General features: G+C 52.2%; 2 protein-coding genes across 2 annotated transcripts; both read left to right on the forward strand.

The window, feature by feature from the left end:
- Nucleotides 1-395: 395 nt before the first annotated feature.
- Nucleotides 396-5729, forward strand: PTCRA (pre T cell antigen receptor alpha). The gene is made up of 5 exons (XM_046006073.1): nucleotides 396-453; nucleotides 2774-2806; nucleotides 3414-3734; nucleotides 4627-4671; nucleotides 5317-5729. Exons 1-5 carry the CDS (start codon nucleotides 396-398, stop codon nucleotides 5727-5729), a joined length of 870 nt encoding a protein of 289 aa, XP_045862029.1.
- Nucleotides 5730-8030: 2301 nt separating this feature from the next.
- CNPY3 (canopy FGF signaling regulator 3) lies at nucleotides 8031-17418 on the forward strand. Its single transcript, XM_046004898.1, has 6 exons — nucleotides 8031-8277; nucleotides 12571-12694; nucleotides 13373-13469; nucleotides 15950-16072; nucleotides 16334-16451; nucleotides 16801-17418. The coding sequence occupies exons 1-6, from the start codon at nucleotides 8115-8117 to the stop codon at nucleotides 17013-17015; spliced, it is 840 nt and encodes a 279-aa protein (XP_045860854.1). The 5' UTR covers nucleotides 8031-8114; the 3' UTR covers nucleotides 17016-17418.
- The last annotated feature ends 768 nt before the right edge of the window (nucleotides 17419-18186 follow it).

Consider the following 18186-nt stretch of genomic DNA (forward strand, 5'->3'; position numbering starts at 1 on the left):
ATGTCTCTGAGCCCCAGCTGCCTCATGTGCAACGGAGCTCACAGCAGCTGGGTGGGTGGAGTGACGAGCTGAATGGAAGGCTCGGGGTGCTGCCTGGTGCTCAGTATCCCGTAGGTGGCTGAGCCAGTGACAGGGAAAGGGCTTTGCTGACCATGCCGTGCTCTTCAACCTGGAGGGAGTAGGGTGTGGGAGGGGCACCCTGGGTTGCTGGGCCCCTGAGAGAGGACCGAGTTTGAGCGCCAGGGTGGAGGCAGGAGGGGCTCCTCACCGAGAAACGGCTCTGGCTCGTGGTAGAGCAGCTGGGCCTGCGGCCTGGGAGTCAGACTTGTGGGCGCCTCCTCCCACAGCCCACACCTCAAGTCTGCAGCTGGATCCTGCCTCCTCTCAGGAGGGCCATGGCCGGGAACTGGCTGCTGCTTCTCCTGGCCCTCGGGTGTCCAGCCCTGCCCACAGGTGAGCCCCCTCCCTGCCTCCCACTCTGTGCCCCATTAGTTGGCCCAAGCCCTCCACCCCCAGCTCTGGTACTCCCTGGGTAGGCGAGGGTCTCATCATAAGCCCACCATTTCCTTCGCCATCATCATCTGCCTTCTAGCTGCCTCACTCTGGGGCCCCGAGTCCACTCCCTGGAGTCTGCTGTGTTGGAGTCCCTGGTTGGGCAGTCGCCTCTTGGAGGTGTAGAGAAATGACAGCGAGCTGGATAGACATCCAGGGAGGGTTGAGATGGGGTAGCCTGGGCTGAGACAGGGCAATGTTGTAAGGTCCTCTCCTGTCCTTCCTGTCCCGGGCTCCTGCCCCCAGATTGCCCTATTCCCATAGGGCTCAAAATGTCTCATGTTCACTCCCTGCTCCCCCTTCTCAGTAGGCTCTCCGGGGAGGTGACAAGGCCCCAGTGACTTCTCAAGGGTATTACCCTCAGTCCTTCAAAGATCAAGGATGGGGTCAAAGGACTTGTGTTTAGAGGAGAGAATTCCAGCTTCACTAGAAGCATTCGCATGTTTGCATGTATGTGGTGGGGGAAGGTCATCTTTGATCTAAAGCTGGCCCCCAGTATTTTCACAAGCTCTCCCTTGCTAGGGAGATAAACCACATCCATGTGGAGCAGGAAGAGCCCATGGCAAGAGGTCCGAGCTCCGAGAAGGAGGCAGCTAGGGTGAGGAGAAGTAATCCCGGGCAGCTTCGTGGAGGAGGCACATGCTAAACTCAACCTGGAGCGAGTGTCGGTATAAGTGAAGAGGCTCAGGAGCTTGAGGGTCCTGGAGCTCACTCTTAGCTTTCTCTATCCCCTTTGTTTACCATGTCTTATTATATCAGCATTGATAATAATACTAATACTTCTCTGCCAAGGTGTTTGACATTCATGATCTTTTTTCTTCACAACAATTTTTACTTGGCTGGTGTTATTAACCTTGTTATATTGATGCAGCAATTAAGATTCAGTAAATTGAGCAGAGACGTCGGGAGTCCAACCAGCTCTGCCTGAGGCCATGTCCCAGGCTTGATGCACTGTGTCATGTAGCAAAATCTTAGTCATCCTTCCAAGTGGGGTGGTCTATGGGAGTGGGAATCAGAGACCTGAGTTCAAATCCTGAGTAGGCTGCTTACCGTCCACATGCTTCTAGATCTGTTCTTTGACCTTCAAGAAACCCTTCCTGAGCACCCTTCTCTGACCTCCCCACAAGATCCTCCAGTGTCCTTTCCTGCATCCTGGGTATTTCTTTTTTCTTTTATTCTTTTCCTTTTTTTAAAAAAGATTTTATTTATTTCTTTATTTATTTGAGAGAGAGAAGCAGAGCTAGCAAGAGAGAGCACAAGCAGAGAAGAGAGGGAGAAGCAGACTCCTTGCTGAGCAGGGAGCCCCATGTGGGGCTCGATCCCAGGACCCTGGGATCATGACCCAAGTCAAAGGCAGACACCTAACGACTGAGCCACCCAGGCACCCCGCCCTTTAAAATTTTTTTTTTAACTATGAAATAATACAGACATACACTTGAAATGGGTGAATTGTAGGGTGCCTGGGTGGCTCAGTCGGTTGGGCATCTGCCATTGGCTCAGGTCATGATCCCAGAGGTCTGGGATAGAGGCCCACATCAGGCTCCCTGCTCAGTGGAGAGCCTGTGTCTCTCTCTGCCTCTGCCTGTCCCCTCCAACTTGTGCTCTCTCTCTCACTCTCACTATCTCAAATAAATAAATAAAAAAAATCTTCAAAATAAAAAAAAAAAGAAATGGGTGAATTGTATAGTACATAGAGTATATCTGAACAAAGGTCTTTAAAAAATACTTTGGGGGGGCGCCTGGTTGGTTCAGTGGATTAAAGCCTCTGCCTTCGGCTCAGGTCACGATCTCAGGGTCCTGGGATCTAGTCCAGCATCAGGCTCTCTGCTCAGCAGGGAGCCTGCTTCCTCCTCTCTCTCTGCCTGCTTCTCTGCCTACCTGTGATCTCTGTCAAATAAATAAATAAAATCTTTAAAAAAAAAATACTTTAGGGGCACCTGGCTGGCTAAATCAGTACAGCATAGGACTCTTGGTCTCTGGGTTGTGAGTTGGAGCCCCACGCTGAGTGTAGAGATTACATAAAAATAAAATCTTAAAAAAAAAAAAAAAAAAGACCTACAGAAAAGAACTGACAATGATTAAATAAACACCTATGCATATTCTACTCAGATTAACATTTTTACATTTTGCCATATTTGAATCAGATAAAAGAAACAAAAAGTTACATTCAAAACCCTCTTTAATCTCATTCCAGATCTTGTTTCCTTCCCTTCCCCCCCAGTGGTAACCACCCTCCTGACGCTGGCACAACCAGGTATTGTAAGAATTTGTTGCTGCATCTGCTATCTTTCCCCTGGGACTGAGTTCCTTGAGGGCAGGGGGGATGTCTTCATCAGTGTTTCATCCCCAGTTCCTGGCACAGATAGGTTGAGATGGGATGGATGGATGACTGGAAGCATGGACAGACACATGGATGGAAGGTAGAAAGAGTAGATGTGGGGTGCCTGAGTGGCTCAGTGGGTTAAGCCTCTTGCCTTCGGCTCAGGTCATGATCCCAGGGTCCTGGGATGGAGCCCCACATCGGGCTCTCTGCTCAGCAGGGAGCCTACTCTCCCCTTCCCCTCTGCCTGTCTCTCTGCCTACTTGTGATCTCCGTGTCAAATAAATAAATAAAAATCTCAAAAAAATAAATAAATAAATAAAAATCTCAAAAAAAAAAAAAAAGAAATAGTAGATGTAGGAAAGATGGTTTCTGGGGAAAGGATGGATGAACAGATGGGCAAATGCAAGGAGAGAGGGTTGGATGAGTGGATGGGAGGAGAGATGGATGATGGAAGCAAACCCAGATGGAAGGATAGAAGCCCATTATGGGAGGCTGACAGGGACAAACCGGCCCCCCACAGGTGCATGATCTCTTGCAGGTGTGGGGGGCACACCGTTCCCCTCTCTGGCCCCGCCAATCACGCTGCTGGTGGATGGGAAGCAGCAGACACTGGTGGTCTGCCTGGTCCTCGATGTTGCACCCCCAGGCTTTGGGGGCCCCATCTGGTTCTCCGCTGGCAATGGCAGCTCCCTGGACGCTTTCACCTACGGCCCTTCCCCAGAGGCTGACGGCACCTGGACTAGCTTGGCTCAACTCTCTCTGCCCTCTGAGGAGCTGACAGCCTGGGAAAACTTGGTCTGCCACACAGGGCCTGAGGCTGGTGACCGCAGCCAGAGCACACGGCCCCTACAGCTGTCAGGTGGGGACGGAGCCCAGGCCCCTGTGGATGCTCCCTGCCCCTCCCACACACTCTGGAAACGGGATATGCCGGGAGACAGGGCAGGCTCCCATGGGGGCATGGTGGGTGTCCCTGTGTCAACCCTCCGAATGAGGCGATGCCTGAGCAGGGTGGCCTCAGGGCCCTGAGTCCTGGGTTTGCAACTCCTTCAAATATCCAGCCCCCAAATATCTCCTTCAAATCCAGGTTCTGAGGCATGACCTCCAAGAGTTAATTACACCACCTCCCTCCTGTTAGCTGGGGTTGATATCTAGATTTATGTAGCTAAGGTTAATATCTATATCACTCTATCTATGACAGCCGACCTAGCAGAACCAAATGACAATCAAATAACACAACGCTACCATCTACTTATTATCTACTGTGCCAGGCACTGTTGGAAACACCTCACATTCATGAAGAAAATCATATTATTTTCCCAATTTTACAGGCCAGAGATGTTTAAGGGACGTGTCCAACGCCAGCTGTTATTATTATTAGATGACTGGCTTCCTGTTTTGGATTATGGTAGTTTTGGCATCTTCCAAATGGGAATGTTTGTTGACTAAATGCTCTGCCTTTCAAAGGAGGCTGCTAAGAATCCAAGTCCTCGTCTAAAAGTGCTGAGAGACCTCAGCATCCCTGAGGAAGGGGTGGGGGAGGGGACACAGAATAGTGAACAGTGGGGACAGAGAAAGATCTGAGTCCCTCAGAGACATTGTAGCAAATGGGCTCAGCTTTCCTGGTGCTTGTTCATTTGTCCATTTATGCAACTTGCCATGTGCGGCTGCCCCCTGCCAGGTCTGGGGCACAGAGCTTGGGTGGACGGCAGAGCTGATCCCACAAGACTCATTCTCTTCCTCTTGGCTGCCAGGAGAGGCTTCCTCAGCCAGGACCTGCCTCTGGGAGCGTCTCAGGGGTGAGTACTGGGGACCAGGATCTTCAGCCCTGTTTGGGTCTGGCATGATGGTCCCACTGGTGTTGGGGTTGCAGGGGGCGGGGGGGGGGGGGCTTGGTGAGTGGTTCCTGAAGAGGCTGCCTTGCTGGGTTGGGGCACTGACAAGCCAGGGCTTCAGTCTACCTACAGGAAGATGGGAGCGGATCCTCTGACCCCAGACTAGTTCCTGGCCACCAGTTGAAAAGCGTAGGCGACAGCTAACAGAGGGCTCTGTGAAGCTCTCCCTGGGCAGCCCAGATAGATGGTGTCAGCGTCAGAGCCCTGGGAGACCAGATCACCCACCAGACAGAGTACTGAGTCCAGTTGTACTTCCGCACATAGAAAATAGGGGTCCGGTTACTCTCTGCGTCAGATGCTAATCCCTGCTTGGCCTGCATCCCCCTGGTTTTGGGAGAATAAAATAAAATGAAGGCTAGGAAGGAATGTGTTACTATTTCCAATTAGAAATGAGGCTAGACACCAGGGAGGACTTTCCCAGGCTTTGGGGAACGGCCGGGAGAAGGAATGTCAAGCGCGGAGGACAGCGCCCCTGCTCTCCGAAGAACTTTCTCCTGCGGGTGGGGCTGAAGCAGGCCCCACCCCTAACCGCTCGTCTCCGTCCCTCAGGGACGCGGGGCCAGGCCCTGCGGCTGGGGGCGCTGCGGCTGCTGCTCTTCAAGCTGCTGCTGTTGGACGTGCTCCTGACCTGCAGCCGCCTCCGCGCCCCGCCTTCCGCGCTGGGGGACCCCGGGCTCCCCGCGCCCCCCACCTGCCCGCAGGCGCCGGGCGGTTTCCCGCAGCCTCCGCCGGGGGGCGGGCCTTCAGCCCCCGCCGCCTGGATTGGCTGCTGTGCTGGAGGGGCCACCGGCCCGGGGCGCACCGACCCTGCCCCGCTGGCGCCGAGGCCCCGCCGTTCTGGCCAGGAGCCCCCCGGGGCCCAGGCTGGAAGGAAGGGACGCTCTCTACCCACCGAGCTTAGGCCCAGTGCTCATGAGCCTCCCCGAAATTCGTTCCTTAAGGCTTGCAGTATTTGTATGTGACCTGCCATCTCCTGCAGATGGAAGTTTCCGGGGCAGGGCTCTTTCCCGTCCCAGACTGAGGCCTCAGGGAGGAGGGTGGTGTGCCACAGGTAGAGACATTTGAGGGGCAGAGAACTGAGAACAATTAAAAGTGAACGTGAATGACACAAACGAAACATTTGAATTCATGTCTTCCCTGGGAGGAGGGAATCTGGAAAATTTTGAAAAGCCAGAAATCTGGGAAGGCTCCCTTGAGGAAGAGGGCTTCCTGAGGGTGAGACTCTAGAACTGCAGAGTGATGCCGGGGTTTGGGTAGGACGCTGTCCTACCTCTGTCTCCTCCCACAGCCAGGCATGAGACGAGGCCTCCACTCTGTCTCCTCAACCTGGCCCAGCCTCTGTGAGAGGTCAGGGCGAGGAGCCCAGGAAGCCAGGAAGATGGGGGTGCTGGGCCCCACATGAAGTTTTGTACAGACTTGACAGAAAAGAACAGGGCCAGGATCCCAGGGTAGCAGGATCATGTACAGTGCCAAGAGCATGGATGTTAATTCCAAACTTACACCTTGTTAATGAATTAAGGGTCATTATTCATTTAACAAATATTGAGCATCAGGCCTGAGTCAGGCACTAAAGAAATTTTTTTTTCTTTTTTTTTTTTTTTTAAGATTTTATTTATTTATTTGACAGAGAGAGATCACAAGTAGGCAGAGACACAGGCAGAGAGAGTGAGAGGGAAGCAGGCTCCCGGTCAAGCAGAGAGCCCAATGCAGGACCTGATCCCAGGATCCTGAAACTACGACCCTAGCAGAAGGCAGCGGTCCAAACCACTGAACCACCCAGGTTCCCCTGTTTCTTTTCTTTTTAAGATTTTATTTATTCATTTGAGAGAGAGAGCAAGTAAGAGAGCGCATGAGAGGGCAGAAGGTCAGAGGGAGAAGCAGAATCCTCGAGGAGCTGGGAGCCGGATGCAGGACTCCATTCCAGGACTCCAGGATCATGACCTGACCCAAAGGCAGTTGCTTAACCAAGTGAGCCACCCAGGCACCCTGTTCCTTTCTTCCTTTTTTAAAAGATTTTATTTATTTGACAGAGAGATAGACAGCAAGACAGGGAACACAAGCAGGGGAAGTAGGAGAGGGACAAGCAGGCTCTCCACTGAGCAGGGAGCCTGATGCAGGGCTCAATCCCAGGATTCCCGGATCATGACCTGAGCTGAAGGCAGATGCTTAGAGACTGAGCCACACAAACGCCCTTGTTTTGTTTCCTGAAAAGGGCTCTTTCGCTGAGAATATATAAGGCCCCCACAGTAGAGTGTGTGGCCTGTTTCTCCAGCACTGGCAGGAGATCCAGGCTTTCCAGGGGTTTCTCTCTCCAGTAATAACCCCCAGGAATCTTGGAAGCTTTCACCTGAACCTAGGTGTCCCCTGGGCAGCACAGGACAGTTGGCTGGACCAGTGGTTCTACCTTAGTCTTCTTTCCCCCAAGGTGGTGAGAGCGAACTATGCTCCAACAGCTCAGGGGCAGTCTAAGCAGCCCCAAAGACCCAGAAAGTCCTCCTCTTGATGATACAGAAGATGGGGCCCCACCGAGCGTCTCCTCGTGTCAGGCACCCTGATATTGCTGGGGAGATGGAAGGGAAATACAATCGTTCATTAGCCAAATCCCTGCTTTGCGGAGGAAGGGAGAAAGGCAGGAAGGAGGGAAGAAAAAAAGAAACTGAGGCTTAGAAAGGAGGCGACTTGTTCTAGCTCTCAGGGGACCAATCTAGGATTACTTGGCACTAGGACAGTTTGAAGACTGGGGACTGCGTAGCCAAGGTCTCACCCGCAGCGCCTACTAGTGATTAGCAATTACAACAATAACAACAACGATAATAATAACAAGATTTAAAAACAGGTGCTTAAGTATTTGCTGCATTACGACCCCAGGAGTGAGGTGACGTGCAAGGAGGCGGAGAAGGCCGAGAAGACAGCCTTCCGCACCTCTACCAGGATCCAAGAGTCGCACCTCCCATTCAAGGGCCAGACCGCTGCTTCCCGCCTCCGCGTCCTTAGTCCTCCAGGCCCTCCCAGAACATCCGTTAGTGGGTGGGAAGAGATGCTGCCATAGGTCACTGAGGACACCATGGGCTCTCTCATTGGTCGAGGCTGAAAAAAGATCGCCCTCCCATTCGCTGTAGGGCAAGCCCCGGAAAGCCCATTGGCTGCGTAGTCCGCGGGCCTTCCTGGGCTCTGGGGGCGGGCCGAGGTGGCCGGAGACCGCAGCGGGTGGGGGCGGGGGGGGCTCCCTGTTGCCCTGGTTACGCCGAGGCACGTGTGCAGTCCCGGAAGCGGCAGTGGGAAGCTGCCCAGCGCGCGCCGCGGGAGGAAGCGCAGCCGGGTCCTCTGGGGTCCGGTCCGGCTAAACCATGGAGCCGTTGCCTGAGCTCGCGCCCCGGCCCGGGCCCCGCTGTCTTCTGCTTCTCTCCCTGCTACTGTTGCTGCTGCTGCTACTGCCGGCCCCGGAGCTGGGCCCCGGCTCGGCGCACGCAGAGGAGACCGACTGGGTTCGACTTCCCAGCAAATGCGAAGGTGAGGGGGCGGGGCCCGCGGGGAGAATCCCGCCAGAGAGGCGGGGCGTGCGGAGTTGGGTGGGGGGATGGAAGGGCCTTGGCTCCCTGAACAGGAGGAACCTCTTCATTCACTGAAGCTACTGTGTGCTGGGCACTGTGCTGGACACTGGGGACGCGGGGGGCGGGGCAAGAAGAGATCAGGTCTCGGGTCACCTGGAGCTCTCAAGCCGGTGCAGAAGAAGCAGTTAACGATCCAGGCATCTAATCTAGCCTGGGGGCGGGGGGGGAAGGCTGTGTGGAGAGGGAAGTCAGGAATTCGTACAGGAGGACCAAACAGTAATTAGGAGTTAGCTGGGCGAAGAGACATGAAAAGGGGGAGTCTCTCAGGAAACCGCAGATGCAGAGGCCTACAGGCTAAGAAGCAAAGGACAAGTTTGAGGAACTGAAAAGGTCCGTATGACTGTCCTTAGGCGGGGCCCTTACCACAAGCTATCTGTATAATTGATAGACTCCACCACTAGCGTTAGGCTCCTCGAGGACAGGGACCTTGTCTCAGATATTTATTCACACAGTGCCTGGTGGGCATCCAGGGAATATTTTTGAAATAAAGACAAACAAGTGGGGGCTGTGGGTGGGTGTAGAGGAAGGAGAGGGGTCTGAGGCCTATGGGGAGGAAAATAGGACCACTTTGGGATAAGAGTAGATCTAGCCTGGGAGAATTTGGTGAGGGAGGAGGATTTTAGGAATCAGGAGAAAGTGTATCCCAAAGATACAGGGATGGAGGCATAGAACTTCAGAGAGAGAAAAAGACCACCAACACCCAAGCCAGTGATGCAGGACTATGAATGGGCTACCTTTTTTTCTCCCCGCCGCCATCCCCACACCTCCCCTACCGGCACACCATTTCTTTTTTCTACCCAAACCTTCACAGTCACTCCTTCCTTGCCATCTCCATAACCCCAGACCTCTCCGAAAGTTGGCTATAAATCCGTTTCATCCCAATTCAGAGCGTACAGCAGGCCAGATGTTCCCTAAGCACTGGGAAGTGGGGATGGGGTGGATTGGGACACATAATCCTTTCATTTGAGAGATGAAAGATGAAGTGAGGCGACTTCACTCGCTGTATGGGTTCTAGCCTGTACCTTGTCCCTCTCTTCCATAAATAGGAAGGCAGAGAGTTGGGATGCTTTCCTTTCACTCTTGCTCTAGTCCTAACCAATATGGTATGGTTTGGGGCTTACACTTCCTCTGTTTTCTATTCTCATAGCCTGAGAACCTCACATTTCTTTCCCTTAGGAGGCATTCACAGACCCAGAAGCATAGAGCTGGCAAACATCTTAGAGATCATTCTAGTCCAGCCTCATTTTGTAGGTAATAGATAAAGAATAGTTTCTTTTATTTTTTTAAAGATTTTATTTATTTATTTGTCAGAGAGAGAGGGCACAAGCAGGTTGCAGGGGAGAGGGAGAGAGGCAGAGGTAGAAGCAGGCACCCCACTGAGCAGGATGCTGACTGGGGACTTGATCCCAGGATGCTGGGATCATGACCTGAGCTGAAGACAGACACTTAACTGACTGAGCCACCCAGACATCCCGATAAAGATTAATTTTAAAGGGATTTTCAGTTACAGGATGGCTTGGCAAACTCTTAGGTTCTTCTTAATAATGTATTTGCTCTTATTTATCATTGTTGCACCTTTATTATTAAATGCTGACTGTGTCTGGTCCAAAAAGCCTGCCTCCTGGCTCCAAAGCCTGAGTAAAATAGGCCTTGGCACAGAGGGAGGAGGACCTGCCTGGAAAAAGAGTAGGTGGGTATCCATGAGAGTCTGGGGTCTGTGCCATGAGTCTCCTCCAAGTCTAGTTCTGGGTGGGATCCCCAGAGGGAGTCTTGAAGAGGTAAGGTTTGGAAGAGTTGAGAAGCAGGGTTACGGTTGATGGGCACAAGAGAGATAGGAGGTTCCAGCTCCCCAGGGCCTGGACTCCTACACATTTAGGGCGTGGGAGAAGGGGGCAAAAGCCAGAAAAATGATGAGCTTACCCAGAGTGCAGAACAGAGAGGGGGAGGGGGACAGGTGTTCCTGGCTAGAGAGCCAGGGAGGTGAGCCGCCTCAATTCATGGCAGACTCTGAGATCACATGGAATTTTCATGTGTTCCAAGTTCTCCAAACCATCTGTTAAATGCGTATGTTATAAAATTTTACCAAGCAAGCCTTCAGGGGATGGTTTTGTTTTTGTTTTTTGGTTTTGGGGGATTTTTTTTTTGGATGGTAAATTGGTCTTCTACCAAATTCTGCTGTCAGCATTATAACAGATCATATTTGTTCGGAGGCATCAGAAGCTGCTCCACCACAAACACATTCTCTTGGCAATATTTAAGTATCCAACACAGAGTCCCAGACTAGAGGAATACAGAAAAAGTCCAATACATGATACTCACTTTGTGTACCCTTATAGTTGGGGAGACACAACGTGACCAAGGGCTCTTAGAACATGGATCCTGTAGAGACCCAGATGAAATCAGAGCAGGTTGGGGGGGGGGGTGTCTAGAAAAGCTTTGCAGAAGGAAGAGTCTTTATTTATTTTTTTAAAAGATTTTATTTATTTATTTGAGAGAGAGAGCCATTGAGAGAACGAGTGGGGGGGGGCAGAGGGAGAACCAGTGCCCCAGGAGGAGGTTTTTATTTTATTTATTTATTTTAAAGGTTTTATTTATTTATTTGAGAGAATGAGAGAGCATGAGGAGGGAAAGGTCAGAGGGAGAAGCAGACTCCCTGCAGAGCAAGGAGCCCCATGCAGGACTCGATCCTGGGACTTCAAGATCATGACCTGAGCCAAAGGCAGTCGCCTAACCAACTGAGCCACCCAGGTGCCCCAGGAGGATGTTTTTTAAAGTGAGGTTGTGGGACGCCTGGGTCGCTCAGTCAATTGAGTGTCTGCCTTTGGGTCAGGTCCTGATCTTAGGATCCTGGGATTGTCCCCTGTGTCAGCCTCCCCACTGAGCGGGGAGTCTGCTTCTCTCTCCCATGCCCCACCTTGTGCTCTGTTTCTCTCTCTCAAATAAATAAATAAAATTTTTTTTAAAAAATAAAGTGAGGTTGTAGGGCACTGGGTGGCTCAGTCGGTTAAGCAGCCAACTCTTGGTTTCAGCTCAGGTCCTGATCTCAGGGTCATGAGATTGAGCCCCGAGCTCCTAGTTTGAGCCCCACATCAGGCTCTGGACTCAGTCTACTTGAGATTCTCTGCCCCTCCCTTCCGCCCTACCCCTGCTCATGCTTTTTCTCTCTGTCTCTCGCTCTCTCTCAAATAAATAAAATCTTTAAAAAATAATAATAATAAAAGTGAGGTTGGGAGAATGGGTAGAAAAGCCCATAGAAGGCCTGAAGCACTCTCCCAGGGCCTCGGGCAAATCTCACTTTCAGTGGCAACACTCCTTATGCACGGCAATCACTCCATTGGACTGTATGTAGCAGGGAGGAACCTGTTTTCAGCTGCGAATCCCCAGACAGTGCCTGGCACACAGGGGTTGCTTAGTAACTGAGGAAGAGTAAGAGGAAAGAGAGGATGAATGTAACAGAGCTTGTGGGAACAAGGCCTTTGGAGGGGTTGGAGCAGATGACCTTGGTAGGCGCAGAATGGTGGTGCCAGAAAGGCATATGAAATCAAGTCATAAAACAGACGGACTACACATTTGGGGACAATGGGGGAAATTTGAATACGGACTGAGTATTAGGCGATATTGGAATTATTGTTCATTTCCCGAGGATCAGTATGTTTTTACTGTTGGTAGAAGAAAATCCCTGTTCTCCAGAGATGCGTGAAGACATTTTGAGGGGTGAAAGGTCATGTTGTCTGCAACTTACTTTCAGAATGGTTTAGCAAAAACAGTGTATATGCTGTTGAGCTATATTACTGTATTATCCTGTTATTTTATATCTTATACTGGAGAGAGATTGTGGCAGATCACGAACAAACTGTTGAAATGAGTGGAAGGTGTATAATTACTTGTACTCATTCAGCTTTTTTACATGTTTGAAAATTTAAAATGATTTACAGGGGGTGGGGGGCCAGGAAGCAGCTGGGAGAAATGAAGTCAGTAGGATAAGGGCCGGGACTGGACAGGGAGCAGCAAATCTTGGAGCCAAGTGTCACCCAGTGACCTCCACGTGGTGGTCTGGGGCTAACTCCTTCCCTGCCCTGAGTGTTGATCCTGTCTGGAGAGAAACCCACCGTGGCATATCTGGCTGGGAGCTGGCTCCTTCCTGTCAGACTCACATAGGCTCAGTGGGCTGTCCTGTGTCTCCCGCCCCCAGTGTGTAAATATGTCGCCGTGGAGCTGAAGTCTGCTTTTGAGGAGACAGGCAAGACCAAGGAAGTGATCGACACAGGCTATGGCATCCTGGATCGGAAGGCTTCCGGCGTCAAATACACAAAATCGTAAGTGAAGGCGGGGTACCCACTGGCCTGGACTACTTTGTTCCTAGAGGCTTTGGTGGTGTGGAGTTCCCTCTCCCTCCCAGCCAGGCAGACCCACCAAAGGGAGGCATTTCTCACCAACACCTGAGTTTGCCCGCTGGTTTTACCCCAACTAATTGTGGTATCTTCTTAAATCCCTTCCTTCCACGGAGCCTCAGACTTGTCAAAGACTGTCAAAGCAAGATGGTTCGACCTTATCTCATCCCAGACTCTTGGATTTCATGGGCCAATGCAATTAAAAAAAAAAAAATTGATAATATAGGATTACCCACTTTTAATTTTACCAGGAATAAATATTAAAAATAAGCCCCAAAAAACCCTTCATCAGCCATGATCATCCTTTCAAAATAAAATATTTTGACATCAAAATTTAATACATTTTGCCTTAGAAAAACATCTAAATATTGAATCATTTTGCTTTATAAAGGATGCCTTCCCATAGAGCTGTTACATTTTGTCTCTCTGGTCTGTGTTCCAGCATTTCAGAGCCCCCAGACCAGATGACCTATCTTCCTTCCAACTCTGACTTCCCTTTGGTGAGATGCGCAGGTGTTGGGGTAGCAGGGCTGGAGGGACGGACCCTTAACCCACTGGGGCTGGGAGAGGAGCTCAGTCCCTCTTGTGCTCCTGTCTCTGCAGGGACTTACGCTTAATCGAAGTCACTGAGACCATCTGCAAGAGGCTCCTGGACTACAGCCTGCACAAGGAGAGGACCGGCAGCAACCGGTTTGCCAAGGTTGGATTTGTGCTTGTCCTTCCCCACGGGGCAAGGCCTGCATGTATCTAAGTGGTCTGTTGATGTGGCTGTGACTTGAAGATCCTGGTTAGGGAGCTTCTGTCCTTGGCTTTGTCCCGATCTTTATCGACTGCTGTTTGCATTTCTCCCCTCCTGAGTGCCCTGACTTTCCAGTGGCAATAGGTACCTTTTTTTTTTTTTTTTTTTTAAGATTTTATTTATTTGACAGAAACATAGTGAGAGAGGGAACACAAGCAGGGGGGACCAGGAGAGGGAGAAGCAGGCCTCCTGCCAGGCAGAGAGCCCAACACTGGGCTCGATATCAAGGTCCCGGGATCATGACCTGAGCCGAAGGCAGATGCCCAACGACTGAGCCACCCGGGTGCCAGTGAACTGGGCCATCCAGGCCCTCCCTTACCCTCCCCATCCGAAGTGCCCCCCCCATCCCCGTGGAGGCCTGACTCAGGGAGAGCTCAGAGTGCAGTGCTGTGGGGTTTAGAGGAGATGTCAGAAGACACAGCAGGGTTGGGGGCAGCAGTGATCACCTTATCCCTTTAGGCCCACAGGGCACTCACCTGGACCTCTGTCAGGGTTCCTGTGTGACATTTAATGCAATTAACTCTGTGCACAAATGCCTCTGTCCCTGAAGAATGAGCTTCTTAGGAGCACCTGGGTGGCTCAGTGGGTTAAAGCCTCTGCCTTCAGCTCAGGTCATGATCTCAGGGTCCTGGGATCGAGCCCGGCTCTCTGTTCAGCAGGGAGCCTGCTTCCTCCTCTCTCCCTGCCTGCCTCTCTCCCTGCCTGCCTCTCTCCCTACTTGTAATCTCTGTCTATCAAATAAATAAATAAAATCTTAAAAAAAAAAAAAAAGAATAAGCTTCTTACCACGAAGCCCACAGTTCTTTGCTTCAACATTTTCAGTGCCAGGCCCGTATGGTAAGAGACTTGCCTCACATAGTTCTCCACCTAAGTACCCTTCTCATGGAGTCTTTTAGTTAGAAATCCCTGGGGAACCTAGAGGGATAGTCTTAAGCAGTAGAAATCTTAGACTTTATCTTTAAGATTTAGTGGCACGTGGGTGGCTCAGCTGGTTAAGTGGCTAACTCCTTTTTTTAATTTTTAATTTTTTTTTTTTAAGATTTATTCATTTGAGAGAGAGAAAGCACAAGTGCATGTACGCACTGGAGGGAGGGAGCGAGAGAAAGTCTCAAGCAGACTCTGCTGAGTACAGAGCCTGATGCAGGGGTCCATGCCAAGCTCGATCTCACAACTCTGATAGGACCCGAGCCAAGACCAAGAGGCGGATGCCCAACTGACTGCCACCCAAGCATCTGACTCTTGATCTCAGCTCAGGTCTTGATCTCAGGATTGTGAGATCAAGCCCTACAGTGGGCTCCATGCTGGGAGCCTCTTTAAAAAATAAAAAAATAAAGGGGCGCCTGGGTGGCTCAGTCAGTTAAGTGTCTGCCTTAGGCCCAGGTCATGATCCCAGAGTCCTGGGATCGAGTCCACATCAGGCTTCTTGCTCAGCTGGGAGTGTTCTTCTCCCTCTGCCTGCCACTCCCCTTGCCCATTCTGTCTCTCTCTGACAAGTAAATAAACAAAATATTTTAAAAATAAAATAAAATTTGTACGAATTTTATACTCTGTTTAATAATAAATCCATGTTTTGCTTTGATATAAAAATGTTTAAAACAGTTTAAAACTGTTGACCATAGCAATAAATTTTAGAAACACCCTACTCATTCACCGGTGGCTAAATATATTGATATGGCCATTTGGTGGACAAAGAATGAGGTCGGCTCTTTATGAGTTGAATTCATATTGTCTCCAGGGTCTGTTAGTCAGTAAAAAAGGCAAAGGACAGAATAGTGTGGCTGACACCTACTGCCACTTGTATAAGAAGTGGGTGCGAGAGAGGACGATATATTTGTATGTGGATTGGCTTGTATTTGCATGCATCACCTCTGGAAGGAAAGAGGAAATGGACGGTGTATAGATGGAATCTCTGGGGAGAAGACCTAGGTAGCTGGCAGAAATATTTTTGCAGAACCAGGCGTCCTCATTGCCTCACCTGCCCCCTTCCGACCCAGGAAAGACACAAGCCCCAGGAAGAAGCCAGAGTAGGCAGTGGGTCTAGACATGAGGGAGTGTTCCTGGGCACAGTGAGGGGAAAGAGCCAGGACACACTTAATTCCTGGAAAAGGAGTATCCATTCAAAGGGCCTGAAGGCAAATAACAGTCCTTTTTGGAAGGTTGAGGTGTGGGGAGCCATGGTGGTGTGTGTGTGTGTGTGTGTGTAGGTGTGTAGGGGTTGTGGGGGGCAGGCCTGAAAGAGGGGAGAGGAAGATGAAGTCAAGTATGAGAAGACTTGGAGGGCCCTGACTCAGAGCTGGCTGGTCGGGCTTCCAGCACTACCCGGAGAGGAGGGTGGGGGGTGGAGAACGCTCTAAGCCACTCAGACCTGCTGCCTCTTCCAGGGCATGTCTGAGACCTTTGAGACACTGCACAACCTGGTCCACAAAGGGGTCAAGGTGGTGATGGATATCCCCTACGAGCTGTGGAACGAGACCTCTGCAGAGGTGGCTGACCTCAAGAAGCAGGTATGGGCCTCTCAGCCCTCAGAGGCTGCCCTGCCTCACAGGGGAGAGTGGGGACCAAGTCTGTGGCTGAGGAAGGCCACCAAGAGTTGAGGGCGTGGGGTGGGGGGCTTTGGTCAAGTCGTCTCATCTCTCCCGCTTCAGTTTTCTCAGGGGAATCACAGCCACCTGCCTGGCCTGCGGTGGTTGTGAGACTCAGCTGAGCTCCCCCCGGGAGCGAGTCAGTGCTGGGGCTTTGCCAATGCGTCGTGTTGTGATTCGTAGTGCGACGTGCTGGTGGAAGAGTTTGAGGAGGTGATCGAGGACTGGTACAGGAACCACCAGGAGGAAGACCTGACTCAGTTCCTCTGCGCCGATCACGTGCTGAAGGGCAAGGACACCAGTGAGTGCCAGCGGGAGAGGGCAGGGCACTGGGCCCCCCGTTTTACCGCTTACTCCCCCTCAGGGAGGTGGGTATGAGGTCGGGAGAGAAATAAGAAATAGAAGGCGTCCTCGCAGCTCTGCCCTTGGGGAGCTTGAGGGGACAGGGTGGAGTAAGAGGTACTGAAAGCAGGTGCGGAACCACAGGAAGGGGATGCAGATACCCCTCCAGGGCCTCAGTGAGGCAGGCGGCAGGGACTGGCAGGGTGCCAGTACCGTGTCCCCACCCCCGCCCCCACCCTCATCCCCCTGTCCGTCAGTGCTCTGCTCCCAACAAACCAATCCGTTGCGGGTGTCTCTCTTCACCCCAGGTTGCCTGGCAGAGCAGTGGTCCGGCAAGAAGGGGGACACAGCCGCCCTGGGAGGGAAGAAGTCTAAAAAGAAGAGCAGCAGGGTCAAGGCATCGGGCGGCGGCAGCAAACAGAGGAAGGAGCTAGGTGGCCTGGAGGAAGACCCCAGCCCCGATGAGGATGAGGGCATCCAGAAGGCGTCCCCTCTCACACACAGCCTCCCGGATGAGCTTTGAGCCTAACCCAGTGGCCCCTGAACGGAGACCCCTGACCTGGAACCTGAGGAATCCGGGACCCCGCTCTGGCTGGCGGACAGCTGTCCTGTTCCAGGTCATCCCTGCCGGGCAGCTTGCCCCCAGAAAAGACACGGGGCCAGGGAAGAACTCGCCTCCTCCCTCCACCAAGCGGCTTTCCTGACCCCAGATTTGGGCAGGCCCTTCGATTTCCCGCCTGTGGGGGACTCCGGTGTGAACTCAGGAGGGGCAGGTGTGGGGTGCATGGGGAGGGCACCCTGGCCTTCACCTTCCCGACGGGGAAGCAAGACTACAGGCCACCCCACCCCTGCTGACCCCTCCTGTGGACACCTGGCACTCTGCCCAGCCCTCCCCAGGGCTCACAGAGTAAAAACCTTTTGGCCTTTTTTGTTCCAATTTTTGAGTCCCCTCCAGCTCCTCAGAGGGGCCTGGAGCCCTTGTTGCTCTTCCTTGCCCCTTACCTTCCAGCCTTGGGGGGCCGAGGACGAAGCGGCAGCTCCCATCCTCCCATCACCGAGGCTGGCCTGTCTGCTCTGGGGAACGGCAAGTGCAGGGAGGGCCTGGGTTGTTTTGAGATGTGGCCCAACACAGGGCTTTGGACTGCCCCTCAGCTGCCCACTCAGCTGCCTTGGACTCCCTGAGCTCCCCAGGCCAGGAGAGGCCTCCCTTGTGCCCTGGACACCTGGCTGCCTTCCATCCTCACCTCTCTCCTGGAAGGCCTTCCCATTTGTTGTGTAAACTGTTTACTGATGACCCCACCAGATCCGCCCTCCTTCCCATCTCCATCTGCTCTACTTGTTGGTCTTGAACCTTGTTCCCTGATGACCACAACTTAGCACTCCGCTCTTTCTAATTGTTGTGCAGGAGGGGAGGACACGCTAGTCCCCCAGTGCAGGTTCCAGCATGTTCTCTGGGAGCAGGGAAGAACAGGAAGGCTGGCCTCAGGGAGAAGTTGCAGGAGGCCCAGGCACCTCCCCATTCTGCCCCGAGGGCAGGGATCAGGGTGCTCGATGACCGTGGTAATGACAACTGTACACGCTCCCAGGGCTTTAATGTGAACCCGTACAGCTCCTGTGGGGTGGGTGCCATTAGCCTCATTTGGTAGAAGGCAAAACCGAGGCTCAAATGAAGTGACACGTCCGAAGTCCTGCTG

Source organism: Meles meles, chromosome 5 (genome assembly GCF_922984935.1).
Source record: "Meles meles chromosome 5, mMelMel3.1 paternal haplotype, whole genome shotgun sequence".
In the NCBI taxonomy this organism is placed as follows: Eukaryota; Metazoa; Chordata; class Mammalia; order Carnivora; family Mustelidae; genus Meles; species Meles meles.